The 18114-nt window shown below is 56.0% G+C and overlaps 1 protein-coding gene across 1 annotated transcript in view; it reads right to left on the bottom strand.

Annotated features, from left to right (window-relative positions):
• The window catches only part of MYOM2 (myomesin 2), a 126795-nt gene that overhangs the window by 43758 nt on the left and 64923 nt on the right, over positions 1-18114 (bottom strand). Inside the window, exons 7-14 of the mRNA XM_059384461.1 lie at positions 15283-15371; positions 15153-15203; positions 12827-12991; positions 10705-10866; positions 8359-8500; positions 6063-6262; positions 5355-5408; positions 577-704 (exon numbers count right to left, since the gene is read on the bottom strand). Coding sequence (XP_059240444.1) covers positions 577-704; positions 5355-5408; positions 6063-6262; positions 8359-8500; positions 10705-10866; positions 12827-12991; positions 15153-15203; positions 15283-15371 — 991 coding nt within the window. The remainder of the gene's footprint in view (positions 1-576; positions 705-5354; positions 5409-6062; positions 6263-8358; positions 8501-10704; positions 10867-12826; positions 12992-15152; positions 15204-15282; positions 15372-18114) is intronic.

Below are 18114 nucleotides of genomic sequence, written 5' to 3'. Positions count from 1 at the left end.
CGTGCCTGTGTGCACGCGCGTGTGTGCCTGTGCCTGTGTGCACGCGCATGTGTGCGTGCCTGTGTGCACGCGCGTGTGTGCCTGTGCGTGTGTGCCCGTGCCCGTGTGCACGCGCGTGTGTGCCTCTATCCAGGGGTCCGGCTAATCCTCAAACCACCCATGCGATGGCCGCAGCCTCCGGAGCGAAGCCTGTGCAGCACCGCCACCACGTGGCCACATGGCTTATTACAGCCATCTGCCCTGCTCCCCGGGTCTCACGGGGTCCTCCAAATCTGCGAGCTAGAACGTGTCCGCAGCAAAGAACTTAGCGAGCCCCGTTCTGGTAGGGGCGCCAGAGCCGGAGACATGAAGTGACCCACTTGTTCCCACAAAGGCTGCAAAGCCAGGACCCGGACCTTATCCCCCGATGCTCATATGCAGGGCCGGGGCTCATCGAGCCCTCAGGTCCCCAGTAAGGAACAGCGGTCCAGTCTGCGGTGACTGACCTCACGGTTGCTCCTCTCTAAAACCCACGGAGTAGCACAGCGTGAAATCCCCCAGAGAGCTGCTGTGTCAGGACACGCGACCGCAGAATACCTTCTCGATGAAATACATCAGCGGCTCCTTGCCACGGGGAGCAGGTGGGTCCCAGCTGAGGACGACATATGTTCTGCTGATTTCTGAGGCGTGCACGTTGGTGGGAGGCCCTGGGATCTGAACATCGCCTGCAGGAGAGACAAACTCGGTTAGCACTGGATGAAGCCCAGGTCACCCCATTCGCTGGGGCCCGTCGTGGGAGCGTCGCCCCTTGGGTGTGCTTCCAGGCGCTAGGGACAGGCACGGCCGAGCTGTCCTTTGCCTCACTTCTATTTTGGGATCTAGAGCCAACTGTTGTTCCCAGCCAAGTAGAACGCACTGATGAAGATCACCTCATTACTTTTGTTGCTAACATGAGCCAGTCCATTTAAAAAAAAAAAAAAGAATCTGATCCAAAAATCTTCCAGAGTTTCAGCTGGAAGGGGAGGAAGAAGGTTCACCCAGAAAAACAGGGCATTTGACCAGGACTGGAGCTCTTGCTGAGCTGGGACTCTGTGCAGAGAAGGTTCAAGCGGTCTGTGGTCTGCATTTCAGAGCCTTGTGGAATGAGATAATCCTTCCTCCGCCGGCCTCTCCGGTTACGCTCCTCATACGCCCTCCCAGCGTTGCAACCGTGGGTCAGCCTCCAGAGCACACGTTTCTCCCTCCCTAGGTGGATCTGTGCCACGTTCCCAAGCACAGTAACCTACACCTATACGTTTGAAAATCTGGAGTGACAACCATCAGCCCTTTGCAAATAACTAGGAGGGAACATGTGCAAGCAGAGGGGTCTGCTCTACTTGTCTCATGGTGCACATCGTGTTTTAATATGACTTAAGGGGTCAGGGGCGTCACATTTGGAGAGGAGAACTTTTCCTACGAGGTGGAGGTTTTCCAGACCCACAGTCCCAGTCATTGCAATACAAAATATTACGAGCTTCCAATTAGATTAGCACATGATTAAAAAGGTTTGAACGTCCCTAGGACAACTCAGCCCTTCTCAATATCCAGCTGCTCCCTGAGGACTGTGCCGCGGGCACAGCATTGAACAAGCCCATGGAGACAACACAAACAAGCCTGGTTTTATTTCCCAGGAGTCCCGTTACAGAGCATAACCCGTTTCACAGGTCCCACAGGCACGGAAACCCAGCGTGGCCTAATCTAGGAGCGTTCTGGCAAGCGGGTCAGGTTTCAAACAAGGAGTCAGACTGTCTCCAGGGAAATGCCAGTGAGGGCTGGTGGGGTGGGGCCTCCGGACACCCAACAGGCCTGCACTGGCCCCAAGGGCTGTGTCCACACCTACAGAGATGCGAGAGAGGAGAGGCAGGAAATTGTTCTAGGACGATGCATGGTGAGTCCCCAGGGCTGAATCTGATTTCCTTCCAAGGTGCCGGAGGGCTTGAGAAGCAGGTCCGGGGACCCAAGGGAAGCTAGGCGGGTAGCAAGGGCGGTGAGAACAGGCGCCTGAGTGCAAAGCTGCCTTCCAGATCTGAGCAACTTGCTGTTTCCAGACCCAGCCCGGATTCCAGGCCTAGAGCACGAGAATAAGAAGCCTTTCATTTGCGCTGGGGAAGGAGGAAGAGTCAGCTTTTGTCAGCAGGGAGCCCCCGGTTGGACTCAGGGACTCGAAGCCTGGAGCCTGTCAGGATTGCCCTGGGCCGCGCAGCAGCAGGAGGCCTGGAGACGCACAGATGACTCCAACCACGGACAGAAGAGGCGAGGACTCAGAGGGCCCCAGGGGGCAAGGAGAGGCCAGGGACACAAGCTGATCTCCGCTACCCAGCCCCCAACAGAGAGGAGAAGGCAGACAGACAAGCAAATGAAAGCAGAGAGGGTGCCCTGCAGGGGGACAGTCGGGTGAGCGTCCAGCTGTTGGTTTGGGCTCGGGTCGTAATCTCAGGGTCATGAGATAGAGCCCCAGGTCGGGCTCCGTGCTCGGCCTGGCGTCTGCTCAAGGTTCTCTCCTTCCTCTGCCCCTCCCCTCACGCGTATAAATAAATCGGAAGGAAAGAGGAAGGAGAAGAAGAAGGAAGGAAGGAAGGAAGGAAGCCACCATGAGAGGCAGCTCCAAATATGTCACCTGGGAGACGCTCCCCGTGGACCCGGTGCCTCTGAGTGACAGGTGCTGCCCGAAACTCTGCTTCGGGAATCTCTGGACCTCTCTGGACCCCGCTCTCTCAAGCCACATCCATATGGGGTGAAGATGGAGCTCAGAAAGCCGCAAGCTTTCCCTGGGATCCCCGGGCTGTGGAGGGGCAGGACAGGGACCCAGGCCTCCATCCCCCAGTTGCAGATCCTGCCTTTTGTCCTGCCCACCCAAAGATACCACAACAGGCTGCCAGGAGATTTTTCTCTGAGTCACAAAAACACAAACTGTCTTGGGAATGTTCAGGCTGCCCAGGATGACAGAGCTCAAGAGAAAGCGCGCTGTACCTTCTACACGGCTGCCTCTGCCAGCCCCCAGCCCCGGACACCCGGACGTGGAACTAACTAGCAGAGGGAAACGGGGCTGGCCGAGCGCTGCAGAAGCCTGCTCTGGCCAGCCCCACAGCAGAGTGGGACCAACGCAAGAACGGCTGCGAGAGTTGGATGATGTTCAGAGAAGAGCCCTGACGGTAATTAAAACCCTTGAGGAGGACATAAAGATTAAACTGGTTGGAAAAAGTGAGCAAAAATAAGTAAATAAAATAGCAGAGGGGTGATTTTTTTTTTCTAGCCAACAAAGGAGTGTTCCTCTTCCTTAAAATGAACAGCATTTATCAGTCCTTTTCTAACACAAAAAGAAGCAGATGGGCCTCCACGAAGAAAAAAGGCGAGTGATGGGAAGAAATTCCTAACAACAGGTGCCTGAACACAGAAATGGGTTGCTTCAAAGCATCTGGAAATCCCTTTTCTCTAAGGACTTTTTTTTTTAATTAGAGAAAGCATTTGTTGTTTAAAGTGAGTAAAGTAAACTCATGAACTTCGCAGACCCTAAAGCAGGTCACAGAGCTGACCCTAGTTCCCAGGTCTGCATCAGATGGTGGGGACCACCCCTTTGCGGCGTGCAGAGCCTTCCCAGAGAGCGGGAGCCCCGGGAGGCTCAGTGTCGCAGCCAGACAGCCTTCCAGCTGAGGGTCCCTGCCTCTGCCTCGAATGACCAGCTACAGGCTGAGCCCCAGGAATGTTACCCACAAATGAACAGGATACAGCCGAGTTTGAGAAGGAATCAAACAAAATGAAGTTACAGGTTCCAGGCAGCCAGAAAAGCTGCCTTCTCGCGGAAAAGAAATGTAAGGAGAAAGATGGCAAATGGCATCAGTGAGTCTGTCCTGGCTAGAAAGATCTACTGCGTCTGGGAAACCAAACTTCCATTCTATCGATCAGACAGCTAAGTGTGTTACGATGCGTTAGCTCTGGCTTTGGCACTTTGTAGCTGGGATTTACCCCCAGCGCATCCCTGTCTGTACATGGAGAGAGAGCTCTGCTCCCCAGAAGGGCACGGTTCCTGCTCTCACCTTTACATAATGCAGATTTTGCCTCCTCCTGGAAGGTAGTTTTGTTTGAATGCCTACACGCGCCCGTAGGAAACCTCGGGTGGTTCCCTCCACCCCGATCCCACGGGCCTGCTGGAGGTGACGAACAGAACTCCCCTTCCTGCTCTCGTGTCGAAAATGCACATTCATGCAGGTGGGTCTGCATGGGAACATGGCTTCCTCTGCAAGCAGGAGCCAGACTTTACACTTTCCAATACCTACACTTCAATCCTTTATTTAGAAGTCATAGGAAGTCAACCTTTCCTGGATTATTTTTCTTTTGTGGTTTATTTACTGGGCACCTTCCCCAACTTCTGAGTATACCTGGAAGTGGGGGTCTTAACTAAGACTTTAAATGTCACTGAGGAGTGTCCCTCTGGGATTTAGGTGTTCTTCTGGAGATACTCGAGAAAAGCCATTATAGGTGCAGAAGATCCAATGTCTGGAGACCATCTGGGGGCAAACATGAAAATCAACTAATGAACTCCTAGGTCTGTAGCTCTTTGGGGAAAGAGCATTGGGACCGCAGCAGTTTTATTTTTTTTATTTACAAATATATATATGTACACACACATATATATATTTTTTAGATTGCAGCAATTTTTTAAAAGAGAGCTTCAAAGTGCATCTCCTGAGGCACTAGCTCCAAATTCATGTTTCTTCATTTGTAACTTGTTTGTTGTCCTCTACGAACTCTAATTATAAGTCTGCTTAAAATCTCTGGATTTCTGACTAATAATGCCAGGCTCCCCTCCCTAATAAATCGATCCTCCAGGCTATCTCTGAAAGGAATAGCAAAGAGAAGTGTTCAGAAAATCCAATATAAATGAGGGAAATGTGAATTTTCAGGCCAGGGATACTGACAGGAAGAATACCGTCCATTTCGACTAAAATACTAAAGATAAAAATTTTTGTTTAAAAAGAAAAACTGAAATAGTCCTCTAGTCATGGCGGCTGAGAGAAAGGGCCCAGCCTCAGCCAGTGACAAAGACTCGGGTTCCGTTTGATCTTCTCTGCACGGCCCCAAGAGGACCCAGGACCGGCCTGGAAGCCGTGAAGCCGCCCCGGAGGACCCCGGATCCTACCCTTGCTCTCCGCCCAGCTCGTCCCCGTCTTCTAACTTCCACAGGCCACGCGCTTGCAGACTTGACCTACGGCTGCGGTGCTGACACGCAGGCTCTACCCAGCCCCTGGGCGCTGGCTGTCCATCGCTCTGGTCTCTAGCCACCGTCCTGACTCCCTAGGGCACGGACAGTGGGGCCGCAGTGCTCAAGGGCCACTCACCTTCGAGGTCATCCTGGTAGATGACGATTTCTTTATCCCCTTCCAAATGGACCGCTGCAGAGAGAAAAGTAGATGCTGAATTTGGCGTCCAAAGGTTTCATCAAGAAAGCCCCAGCTTCCCTAACTCGGCGCAAGATCCAAATCCGCCCCGTGTTATGTGTATTATGACCACAACACACCCCCAACTCGGAGGGACTCAGATGCTACTTGGAGCAGTCTGCATACCCAGTGCTTCTCAGACCTTTGCACTGGGCTCGAAAGACCACGGGGCAAGGGAAATGTAGGGGCTGACTTCACACCGCATTTAAGGGTCCAAGCCCTGTTGGGCATCTGCGTCACATGAAATTACCATTCGAAAATAAAGTGGCTTAGTTTCAAAGCCTTCCGAGTCTTATCAAATGTGTTGAAATTACATCTTCGATGGACCAAGAAAACTCTAGTTCTCAGCCAGTCTGACTGGATCCCAGTGAAGAGCACTGGGAAGGCGGCGTGGTTGGTGTCGGAGATTATGCCGGCCTGGCCACACCCTCTCCTAAAGCGACACCCGTGGACATATGGACACTGTAAAATGTCCCCGAACCACGCTCGGTCCTCAAAGACATTCTTAAAACTCATGCACAGCTGAGCGTAGAAAAGAAAGAACAAATCCCATAAAAATGGCCCCAAGATTCCAAGACACCTCTGGGGCTTGAAATCTGCACAACCTACCTTGTAACCTCTTGAGGTCAATAGGGTCAAGGGCAGCCACGGCCTCGGACACTCTGGAAGGCCTGCTGATGCCCGCGCTGTTGACTGCCCTCACGCGGAAAATGTACGACCTTCCTTCAAAGAGCCCGGTCACGGGGTATTTGCAGATTTTCACAGGGGCGTCATTGCACTGAACCCAATTGTCAGTTCCCACTTCACATCTTGAAATCAAAACGAGGGGAGAACCACAAATACATGAGCCGAATAAATACACACGGGTCTGTGTGTGCATTACACCCGCATTCCAGCTCTAACCGGAAATACATGACATTGTAGAAGTCAAAGCCCTACAGCACTAGATTTACATAAGCAGCAGTACGAGCAGTCTTCAAAAGACAGAGCCATTTAGGATATGTAAAGTATATCTATTTCCTTACATAGAAGCCTTATAATTTGTAGCCTGAAGACCCATTCTAGCCTTCAACCACATTTAGGCCAAATCTCCTCCACAAGTCACGTGAGATGTTTCCTTGACAGTCCTTTTTCCAACTTACACAGCAGAATCAGCAGTGCCCTAAGCTCCCCCTGCAGGCCCGACACAGCGCACGGAACGAAAGGGCCCTCAGCGCCGGTTCCCCACACGCGCCCCGCGGTATGAAAGCCTGGGCACTGAAATCTGTCCAGAAGGCAGGCTCAGTCTGTCCCAGTGCCGAAGATCCTTCCAGCATCTCACATGGCTTTTTTTTTTTTTAAAGATTTTATTTATTTATTTGACAGACAGAGATCACAAGTAAGCAGAGAGGCAGGCAGAGAGAGAGGAGGAAGCAGGCTCCCCGCTGAGCAGAGAGCCCGATGCGGGCTCGATCCCAGGACCCTGAGATCATGACCTGAGCTGAAGGCAGCGGCTTAACCCACTGAGCCACCTAGGCGCCCCTCACATGGCTTTTGAAAACATGAAGTCCTGACCAGACACGTGGACATGCAGAGAGTAGCTTGCATTTTTCACAGGCTGAGAAATTTCAGCACCAAAACCCCACGTCAAATCCCCAGGAGAACACAGCAAGGTCAGAAAAGTCATCTTTTGGAGCTATTTCAAGCCAGGGCTGTTACATTTGTTTTAGAGAGAACCAAATCTCTTTCTCCTAATGATCCAGAATTTTAATGCAAGTTCTGTGACCCACAGGTGCTAACCTGTTACAGCCAGAACACGGTCCAAACTGAGTCTGGCAGGGGAGCCCCTCAGCTAACCCCCAAGGTGGCCGCTGTGGGGTCCTCCGACCAGAAGGTTCTGTTGGGTTCGTCCCTGTTAATGACGGAGGGAGGGACGTGGGTCCCTACGTAAGAAGGGCCATGAAAGTGTTTCTGCCAAATGGCTGAAAAAATGTTCAAATATCAGCAAATCACTCTATTTTGTTTTTCTTGGTTTTAATTCAAGGTAAACCCTACCCAATGCACTCCACAAATCTGACCTTAGCATTTCCAAATACTAACCCAATAGGGAATGCTTTACCCAAACAAGTAGCTCTGTTGGTGCGGAAAAGGGAACTTAACCAACCAAAAAGCAATCAGACTTGAATGGCTTTTCTGAAACAAACATCTTATTTTACTGTGTGTTATACATATAACATCTTAAATTCCTCCCCAGAACGACTGTGTTACTTCTGAATTCATTGCTTTTTACTGTAATTTCTCTTGGTGATTGAAGTGTGTAATTGGGGCCTAAATTGTGTGTCCAATAAATTCACCAGCTCTGCTTGGTTTCCTTCCCGGCCCCTGAGCTCCACACCCAGTCAAGGAACTTGATGTCCACAGTTAAGTGATTAGCTCCAAAGTAAATTCCAATATTTTAGACATTGAAATATCAGTATTTTTATTTCTTGGAGGCAAGAAGAAAACCCAGTTTAATGAAGAGGAAGAAAGGGACCTGGGTACAAACGGGCCGGCGACCTTCCCAGCTACGTTTCTGTGCCTGTTTTCTCCTTCTCTAGAGGGAGAAGCAGGACTAAACTCTTCAGAGAACCCAGACCTGGGGCTTCGTGTGTCTAGAAAAGTTGGGGGTGGGTTGAATACAGGGTGTTGAACAGGCAAATAATTACGACACTCAGAAATCTACTTACCCTAACCCCACGGTGTTCCAACTGCTCAGTCATGGCCGCTCAGTAACCAGAGAGAGGGACCTGATCCCACCAAATCCCCCATGACAAGAACAGTGCCATGAACTTGAGCTTAGAGAACTCTCCAAAGATGTCGTCTGGGCCAACCTTAGCTTCAGCTTCAGGAGCGTCTCCAGCCCTGGAGGAAGGCAGCAGGCACTCACCGATCAATGAAATAGCCGATGACCGGGCTCTCGGTGGTGGTGTTGGGCGGCTTCCAACTCACGATGACATAATCGCGGTTTGCGTCGTGGCACTGCAGGTCCATGGGCGCGCCCGGAGCCCCAGTGACCAGCGGGTCAGCGTCTGCAGTGGTGGGAGTGGAGAAGAGGCACATGGTTGGGATGCTGGAAAGCCTGTTGCCCACTTCTTCAAACTCAGACTTGCATCTCCCCGATTCGAGTCCACTCAACCTGCTCCTCGTGTCTCAATGACTTGACTATTTGTTTGACTGATGGCTTGTTGACAAGAAATATAAACCTATTTATGAGTTCTCAAAGTCAAAAACATTCTGTCGTCTAGAAAATACTGAAGTCCATGATTTTTCATAATTTATTCTGAAATGGAAGGTCCCCTTCTCTGGAGGGAGGGTTGTCACATAATGTCACGCCAAAAACTGACCAAAGAAATGAAACTGAGAAGGTGGCCTTTTCAACACTTGGGAACTATTACCTCAGACGCTTCTGTCTTTCCAAGTCCTCACAAGATGGAGGACTTAAGCTTTTTCTTTTCCACAAACAGTGAACAAACGTTGGGTCCGTACAGCACTTTCATGACCGTTGGTGAGCACGCCTCGGGTACATCTGGTTTTCAGACGTTCTTACAGGGGCCCCAAAGGCCAGCAGCGCTGGTCCCAAAGGGCACACACACCGTTAACTTCTTATCTGCAGTCTGTACTGCCTGGGTGGCCGTGAACACTGTGTACTGTCTTGTTCGATTTTCCTCAACATACTAAAAACTAAGGATTCCTTGACGTTGAGCCAAATGTATTCTTTTGATATCAGAATCCTCAAAAAGTAATCAGGACAGTGAAACTCCCTCATACATGCATTATTTTCTTCCTGCTGTGGGTGCTGAGTAAGCCAGGCGAGCTCAGCTATGTGGTACTTAGTGCCTTTTTATGGGGCGAAACATCTTGCCAGAAGGCCAGCACAGAGAGTGGAAGGTGCGCTTTAATGCCAGCCCAATAAAGGGTCTAAAACCCCAGCCCAGCAAGTTTACGTTGTCTCGGGCGGGTGGGGAGGGCGAGTGGATTTGTTTTCTATGATTCCTTTTTTTTTTTTTTATAATATTCCCTGATGATCAGCCTCTCTTTCATGCTCTGACCCGACAGTTGTGATTTGGAAACAGTGACATGCTGGTGGGGCTGTTCCAGGCCCCAGAACCTGGAGGGGAGGGGAACAGTGAGCAAGGCCGGGCAGGCCGTCAGAGTGCCGGAGGCCAGCCCCGGGCTCGGGACGGCTGAGCCCTCCAACTAGGACCAAGTGTTCTGGGATCCTCAGGGTGGCTCAGCCGGCCCGGGGGAGGAGGGTCCCTAAGCCAGAGACCGCAGGGGGCCTGGGAGTAGAGGCAGGGCGGAGCTCCAGCAGGTGCCCAGAAGGGCCCGGGGGCTGGGAATGTGCACAAGAAGCCTCCGGCTTCAGGCCCAGACAGCTGGCCCCCAGCTGCCCCACCCTGGAGAAGTGCCCTCTGAGCCCCTCGTCTGCACTGGAGACAGATAATCACGGCACCGGCTTATGAGGTCAGTGTCAGGGTTTCAGGTTATACACACACACGCGCGAGTAGGTGTTTCTGCGTGTGCACAGACACACGTGTGTGGAGATACATCCCCGGGCACTGTGTACGCAGGATAGACGTGATTTCATCCAGGTGGCGGGTCCCCGTGTCCGCTCACTACAGCGGGGCTGTGACGCGTGCATGTGCCCGGCACAGAGCGTGCACAGCGTCTAACCCGCCTGCTCTGTCACGACTCGGTCCTCCTTCCCATAACGTGGGGGTCCTGCGGCTCCCGGGGAAGGCAGGAGGCGCAAACGGGCGCACACGGACTCTGGCCGTGAAGCTCCCAGCGGGGGCTGGCGGCCGGGCTGGTGCCGCGAACGCTCGCTCACCGAGGTCGCTGGCGCTGGGGACAGCAGTCCTAGCGTCAGGGCCTCCCCTCACAAGCAAGCTGGGGCGTGAGGGGCCCCTCCCCGGTCTTCCCTACTCAGGACCCCTCTTCATTCTTGAAATCTCTCAAGAATTAGCAACACGGGCGTGTTCGGGCTCGGAAGTCGCTTTATACATTCTACCCGTTCATCAACAGAGACGCAGAGGTTAGGGTAATGACCTGCTCTCAACGGTAGCTTCCTCATGTCGTGGACAGAGGGTCAGACATGCCCAAGACGGGAGCCCCGACGTCCCCCTCACGAGGTGTGCAAGGAACACAGCGAGCCGCCCCCCACACACACACACACCGGCTCCACCCTCATCGGGGGTCCCGTGCCCCCGCCTGCACCCCCGCGGCCACGCACCTCGGACAAACATGAAGGCCCGGTGCTCGCTGACGCCCCCTCTGGACACGATCCTCAGGGTGTACAGGCCCTCGTCGTCCTTGTTCAGGTGGCCGAAGGACAGGGAGGCCTGGCCTTCTCCGAAGAACATCTTGGTCCACTTGGACTCCTTCAGCAGCACATCTGCGGAGCGGCCACGCGGGACGGCGTCAGAAACCGTCCGGGAACTCGGACTGTAGCTGCGCGGGGGGGCCCGGGGCGGGGGCGGGGTTTCCAGCCTCCCGCGGGGGGAGGAAGCCCCAGCCTGGCAACCGCCGGAGAGCCGCGCTCCCCACGACAGCACACACGACAGCCAATGGCAAGGGAAGGGGCAGCCGGGACAGGACCACGGTCAGCGTCGGAAGGACGAGAGAGCGCGTCTCTGCCTGAGGGGACCGCGGTGGCCGGGGCCCACTGCCTGCCCCTGGCACACCCCGCCGTGTCTCACCACGCGCACCTCCATGGTTTTGTGGAGGCGACACCCTCCCGTGCCCAGGGCTGGCTCAGTGGCGGCCCTCCACTCTGTGCCTGACAGCGGCCTGTAGCAGCAGTAAACCGTCGGCCGAAAGCCAGGACAGAGCCGGCCACTGCGGAGGAGGCCAGGCCCGGGCAAGAAACAGCAGCGTGGGAAAGCAAGGAGCAGCCGACGAAGGAGGAGTGACCCCTGGCCTCCCCGCTGTCGGGCAGACAGAGCCACACGGCTGCATCCCTGCTTGGACGGGACAGAGGGACGCTGCCCACTCCGGCCTGCGGGAACATGGCCAGTCGCAGGAGCAGGAACATGGGCCAAACCCCTTCAGCGGGCGCGTTGTCTGGGCGCCCAACGCACGCTCCGAGAAAGGGCCCCGAGGTAGCGAACGGGCAAGCGACAGTGACTGAATGAATTGTTCCTGGGGCACCTGGGTGGCTGAGTGGGTTAAGCCTCTGCCTTCGGCTCAGGTCATGATCCCAGGGTCCTGGGATCGAGCCCTGCATCGGGCTCTCTGCTCAGCGGGGAGCCTGCTTCCCCTTCTCACTCTCTGTCTGCCTCTCTGCCTACTTATGATCTCTCTCTCTGTCAAATAAATAAATAAAATCTTAAAAAAAAAAAAAAAAAGATTGTTCCTAACGGGAAAAAATGGACCAACTCCAGCCCTGAGCCCTGGGGCAAACGCAGACCACCGTGGACCGTGGAATGGGGCATGGGGCCCTCCAGCCGACCATGGCACAGGATGTCCCCCGTCCTGGGGACATGGGTGTGGGGTCTTATTTTGTGAAGGACACGTCCAGGGGCAGGCAGAGGGTAAATTAGATCTCCTCTGTCGCCACCGAGAGTCTCGGCCCCTCGCTGGGCCCCACAGGGTCGGCACACGTGGTCAGTGCCCTGCCTTTGGCAAAGCGTCACACCTGTTCTGGGACATTTCTCACACTTTAAACAGACAGGGCTTTGCAGGGAAAACGGTTTCCCCAGCTCGATTATAAATATTGTCTGGGCAGGCTGGCGTGGGCTTCTTTGTCATACTTTGCACAGTGTCAGGTCCCAAGTAAGTATAAGCCGGACAGTCTTGCTGGCCCTACAGAAAGCCAGAGACCTTCAGGAGCCCCTGCCCACAGGAGACGCAGGAAAATGCCCCTGCACCGCGCACACGCACAGGGCGGGGAGGACCGCCCCGCAGAGGGGTGCAGACTGAGGAGGAAGGGGTGTCTGCCCTATCCCCACCCGGGGGAGCCCCCACGGTCCCCAGGGAGCTGCCCCAACCCTGTCCCACAAACCCAGTGGAAGAGAAACCTCACATTCAGGACAGAGCCCAGGACTCCACGGCCTCTAGTAACTGTGAGCGCTTGTCCCAGCTGAGGAAAAACGGGTGATACAGACACTGCACTTGTCCTGTTTAATCACAGGAAGACCCTTCCTGTGAAGCTATAGAGAAAACTCTAATCGTGGGCATCCCTGCTAACCTGTCCACGTCCCCGGGGTGGAGTCAAGCTGTTCTGCTGGCCGTGCTGCCTGCGGTCATCCCCGTGGTGGGCGCGACCGCCAAACCACCCCTGGAGCTTACCGTTCGTTCTCAGCCGGGTGACGGGAGCTCAGCGTCCCCCGGGGCGGTCCCTGCCTCGTACTCACCGTCCCTGTACCACTCGGCGCGCGGCTGCACCCTCTTCAGCTCCGGGGTCACCAGCAGTGTGCACTTGAGAGTGACCGTCTCGCCTTCCCTCCTGAAGGTGACCCCAAACTTCTCCAGAAACTGGACGTCGAAGTGCATGTACGGAATCACGGACGAAGGGGGCACTGGACAGACGAGGGCACACGGTTACAGCGGGCAGGGGGCAGGCCGGCACCCACGCGGCAGGGGCGCTTCCCCAGGACCTCACGCACCCGCACCCCCGAGAGAGCGAGTTCCCCAGATTCACACGTCAAAGCCCTCAGCCCCAGCGAGAAGGTATTAGGAGGCTCAGGCTTTGGAAGGTGATGAGGTTTCGCACGAAGTCCTGACCATGGGCTCCGCGAGGAGACCCAGGTTCCCTTCTCCGTGTGCAGACGCAAAGGCGAGAAGGTGCCTCCACGCACCGGAGGAGGGCCTCCCCCACTTGGCCAGCACCGTGGGCTCTGACTCCTCCCCAGCCGCGAGGTGTAGAGGCTGAGCCCCTCCCGAGGAATGAGAAGACCCGCACGGAGATGCGGCCCGTCCTCCAGGCACAGGGCGGTCACGTGGACTCTGAGCCCCGTGGTGAGACCAAAGGGCTGAAATCCTCGTCAGCCCCAACCTGTGGGTCTTCCGGAAGGTGCCCTCGAGCCGGAGGCACAGCGTTCTGAACCCACTGTGCTGTGTGCATCAGCGCAACGCCCTCTACTCTGCACAGAAAATGAACCAACTACATCCAGGGGCAGCAAAATTAAATCTCAAAACATAACTGTAGCTGGGCGGGGTACATTTCAGAAGAAAATGCACAGTAAATTTTCAAAACAAACAAAGATACATAATTTAGAAACATGTGCGCAGGGGAGATTTTTCTAAAGAGCTGGAAGTTTCCAGAGGACGGTTCCTCGGTGGGAGGGCGCGGGGGAGGGGCCGGTGGGAGCGAGGGGGTTCTGTCACCTCCGGAGGCCCTGAGCTCCTACCAAGGTCACCAAAATGCATCTCTGAAACAGCGAGTTTGTGCAATGCCAAATGGACTTCAATTTTTAAAAAGCAATTGGAAAAAAGTGGCAAAATATCCACCTGCGTTGAATACATGGGCATCTATTAGGTCACGATCTGTACAATTCAGTCCAGTGTGAATACTGCCAAGTTTTTCTTTAGACGGAATTGTCACCAAGAAGAGACCGGGGATGGCGTCTGAGCTCGCCGCCGGCTCATCAGGCTCATCAGGCGTCCTCCCCACGGACTCGGCATCGTCCGTGGATTCCCAGGGGCACCGACACACATTCTCGGGCTGCCCTGCCTCCCCCCACGTGGCCCCACCCCTGTCCTGCTTGCCCATCCGTGGTCTTGCACGACTCCTGATTGTCGGGCACACGAGAATCCAGTATGACCGATGCAGAGATGACCCAAAGCCGACGACACAGAGGTGTGCACGGCTGCCAGAAAGGCTTTCCCCTGGGGCACGGTTTGGGTCAGGTCCTCCCTCCCCCACACTTGACCTGTAACATCCGGACCCAGAGTATGCTACAGTCGTAATCTGGAAGGGCAGGTCAGTCCTGAACCTCATTCCCAAACCATCAAGGAGCCACAGTATGTGGGTCTACCAAGTCCTGGTCCTAGAGATGCTCCGGGCATGGCTGCTTTCCCCACACTCACGGGGCTCGGGTCAGCCCGGCGTCCCCCCCTGCCAGCTGAGAACCAACCCAGGGGCTCAGAGACACCCCGACTCGCCCCAAGACAGGGCTGCTGCAGGTTGCCCTGCAAACAGGACATGGGCGGGCAACAGCCAGCCGCCCTGCACTCGCACTCAGAGCGGAGAAGGAAGGCATTAGGTGGGGGGCAGGGTGGTACAGGAGACAGCGGGGTGCAGACCCACGAGCGACGGGCAGGTCACACACTCAGGAAGGGGAAGGGCCAACCCTCTGGAGGCAGGCGGGAGGCAGCCAGAGCCAACACTGCCTCATCCTCGTCCTGGTGCACGCGGCTGCTTACTCCGAGTGGGCACGGACGATCGGGGTGCGGGGCCGGACACGGTGGCAGGAGCCAGCATTCAGCTCAAGGACTGGGACTCGGGCTTTTCCCCCCGATTCAAACATGTAACTCTGCGGTTTCACCAGTGTCTTAAAATGCCCCCTGGCCACAGAAGGACACGGAAACAGGCTTTCCGTGGACCAGCACCAGCAAGAGCGATTGCAAAGAATCTTTTGAAATATGATTTTAAGATTTGACCCTCAGGAAACACCTTCTCTGTGATCGCATGCTAGTGCTGCACATTTTTCCGCACAACAAAGAACAGCATCGACTTACATCCAATCGGGAGTCCCACCGAGTGCAACGGCTCCTCGTCCCCGTGGAACCCTGCAAGAGAAGCCGGTGAAGGGCGCCGACAGGCGCAGAAGGCGCGAGGCGTGCCCCCAGCCCGGGCAGGAACACTCACTTCTCACCACCACGGCGGCGTTGGTCGACACCTGCCCGTACCCGTTTGTGGCCACGGCCGAGTACGTCGCTGTGTCGTCAAAGTTTGCCCTTGGAGAGAGAGAAAGCAAGGCAGCGTCCTCAATGCACTGTGGGACCGCCCTGGAAGCCCGTGACCCAGATCGAATGGGGTGCTCCTTGAAAGCCTCTTGTAGGACCAAGATCCTCTGTTCACGAGCGACCAGTTTAAGAACAGTGTCCACTCCGTCCCGGGAGCTGCTGTCGGTTCCGGACACGGCAATGGCTGGTTCCAGACCACGGCTTGTCTTTGTCTCTGAGGGAAACTGGCCATATAGACATCCCTGAAAAGCCTCAGTCTCGTCCTTGGGGGGCAGTCTCTGCTCCCCGCTGCCTGCATTTTCCTACCGAGGTGGAATTCGTGGCTTTATCTGGCCAGTGGGAAGGTTCCACTGACCTCAGCCTCCAGGAAAATCCACTCTGCCTCCCTCCCCACCAGACTTTCCCGTGTGTATGGAGGTTATTCCCCAAGTCCCAAAAGCAGATGGTCCCCAGACAGGAAGCAGCCACCCAGGATACTCTGAAGCTGTCTGACCAGCCCTGCCCATGGCAGCCATCCTTCAGGAGTCGTGGGGAGGCGGCGTGCCACCCCCAGTAAGAAAAATGACCCCGCAACCCCGGACCCCAGCTCCTCCAGGGCGGGCTCCTCTGCACCCCCAGATCGACCTTACAAAGGCCGAAGCTTATTTTCTTGGCTGTGAGCTATGTTCCCAGCAGAATCTGGAAATCGTCCCCGGGACCAGGGACCTAAGGGGAGGACCCTTCGGCTGAGCGTTTCCTAGAAGCCAGGCGCTCTGCGGCGACTTCGACCTGAGTGTCCTGTGTCGCAGCCCCCAGAGAACACACACCGCTACGTAGCAGCGTGGTGAGAAGGCCAACACGTGGAGAACTTGGGTAAATGAGCGGTGCGCAAATCCCGGACCTGCGCTCTTTCCGGCAGCGCCCGCTGCCTGTCCCAGAAGTGGGCATCGCGACCGTGACACGAATCCGGGGAGAGAAATCACACACAAAACCGCACTCGCAAGGAACAAAAGAGAGAGTTGACCCCAGGCTTCCTTTTCAAATGCATCAGGAAGTTGTGCCTCAGAGACAAACCCGTTCTCAGGGGCTCGTGAGTAACTTGACTTTCTTCCTTGGAGGTGAAAATATTTCCTTTGACCAAAAAGCACACAGTGTCTCCGTTAACGGGGAGGGGAGGCTTCGGAGCGCCGTGCTCTCTGCTGAGAACCGGGTCCCTGCTTCCGCGGAGCTCCCTCCGGCTCCTCCCGCCGGCTCTCGGCGCCGGGCTCCCGGAGCCGCACGGGCAGAGCTCCGCCCCTGTGGCTGGGCACACGGCACCCTGGCCCTAGGCTCCCTGCGTGGCCACGTGAACCCAGCTACAAAGCCCACCGCTGAGGCTGCAGACCTAGGCTGGCCTCCCAGGGGCTGCTTGGCCACACACCGTCCAGACTCACGGCAAGTGCAGCCTGTTCCCCGGAGAAAACACAAAACTTCCGAGACCCGGGGGCTTTCTCCCCCTTGAGCATCACCTTCCGCGCCCCTAGGGGCGCACAGACCGTAGGGGATGGCAGGGCGGGGCTCTACACGGAAGGGACCATGACTTCTCTCCCCGGCCCTCAGGCACTGCTTGAATTATCATTATTATTATTGTGTGTGTGCGTGCTTGTGTGAGTTCTTGTGAACAATGAACCATTATATTTTCATGAATGCGTTCTGCAAACAGGAGGGATCCTTCTTCTGGGATTAGCCCCACAACTGTCCCCACGACCAACACCCTCACAGGCTCCATGACGACAGGTCAAAGGAGGGAGCGCCGGCACGCCACGGCCCCAGCCGGGAGGGTCCTCCGGACCGAGCCACGTGCACAGCCACCAGCACCCTGCGAAAACCACCTGACGGAAGTCTGACCCGAAGCCCGACTGCGACCTCACAGGGACCGAGTCTCAGGGAGGAGGAGCGGCACAGCCGACACTTCAGGGAGCACGGTCAGCGGGCCGGTCCGGCCAGGGGGCGACCCCGCTGAGCCGCAACACGGTCCCTCGGCCTGTGTCACTCCGGTTCCCGAGGGGGGAGGCTCCTCCTGCTACACGCTCCGTGCATCCTCGGACAGAGCGACCCGAGGGCGCCCAGCACTGTCCAGTCGGCCACCATTAATCTCAGCACCGTGTTCTGGTCCCTCGGCCACAAACACTTCCGGGCAGGACTGAACACCAGTGGTCTCAGACAGTGCCCCGGAGTTTTCAAACCGAACGTCCCACGGGGAGGACAAGCGGCCCACCCACGCAGCGGCCTGTCCCACAAGATCCTGAGCCGGTTTTCCAGCTGAGAACCGGATCGCGAGAAGCACCACCGGACGCACTCGCACAGACCAGCTTCTCAAGGGGCCTGTTAGCACGTACCGCGCAGCGGGGGGCGGGCCGGGGACCCCTTCGCAGCCGGGGTGTCCGCTGGTGCGCCTTCCTCCCGGAGAGGCCCCGCGGCGTGCTCTGGGGTGTAGGGCAGGGCAGACACTCCCCCCCGACACTCCGACCCACTGCTTCCCTACAAGTGTCCCAGGGAGGGTGTCCGGACAGCCGCGAGGCGAGGAGGTATGGGTCCGTCCTTGTGTGTCACTCTTACAACACTGTTCTGCATCGCTCCGTTGTGCGTGTTTTATATGGCATGAAACACGCTGGGACACACGGACAAGATCAGTGAGCACACCTGCCTGGACGGCAGGGGGAGGCCTGTGCCACCCAGTGTGTGGCTGCGGGAAGGACGGGACCCGGGGCGCCGG

This window comes from Mustela nigripes, chromosome 18, assembly GCF_022355385.1.
Source record: "Mustela nigripes isolate SB6536 chromosome 18, MUSNIG.SB6536, whole genome shotgun sequence".
NCBI lineage: Eukaryota > Metazoa > Chordata > Mammalia > Carnivora > Mustelidae > Mustela > Mustela nigripes.
Note: the sequence above shows the minus strand (reverse complement) of the source record. Positions and strands in the feature narration are given on the sequence as shown.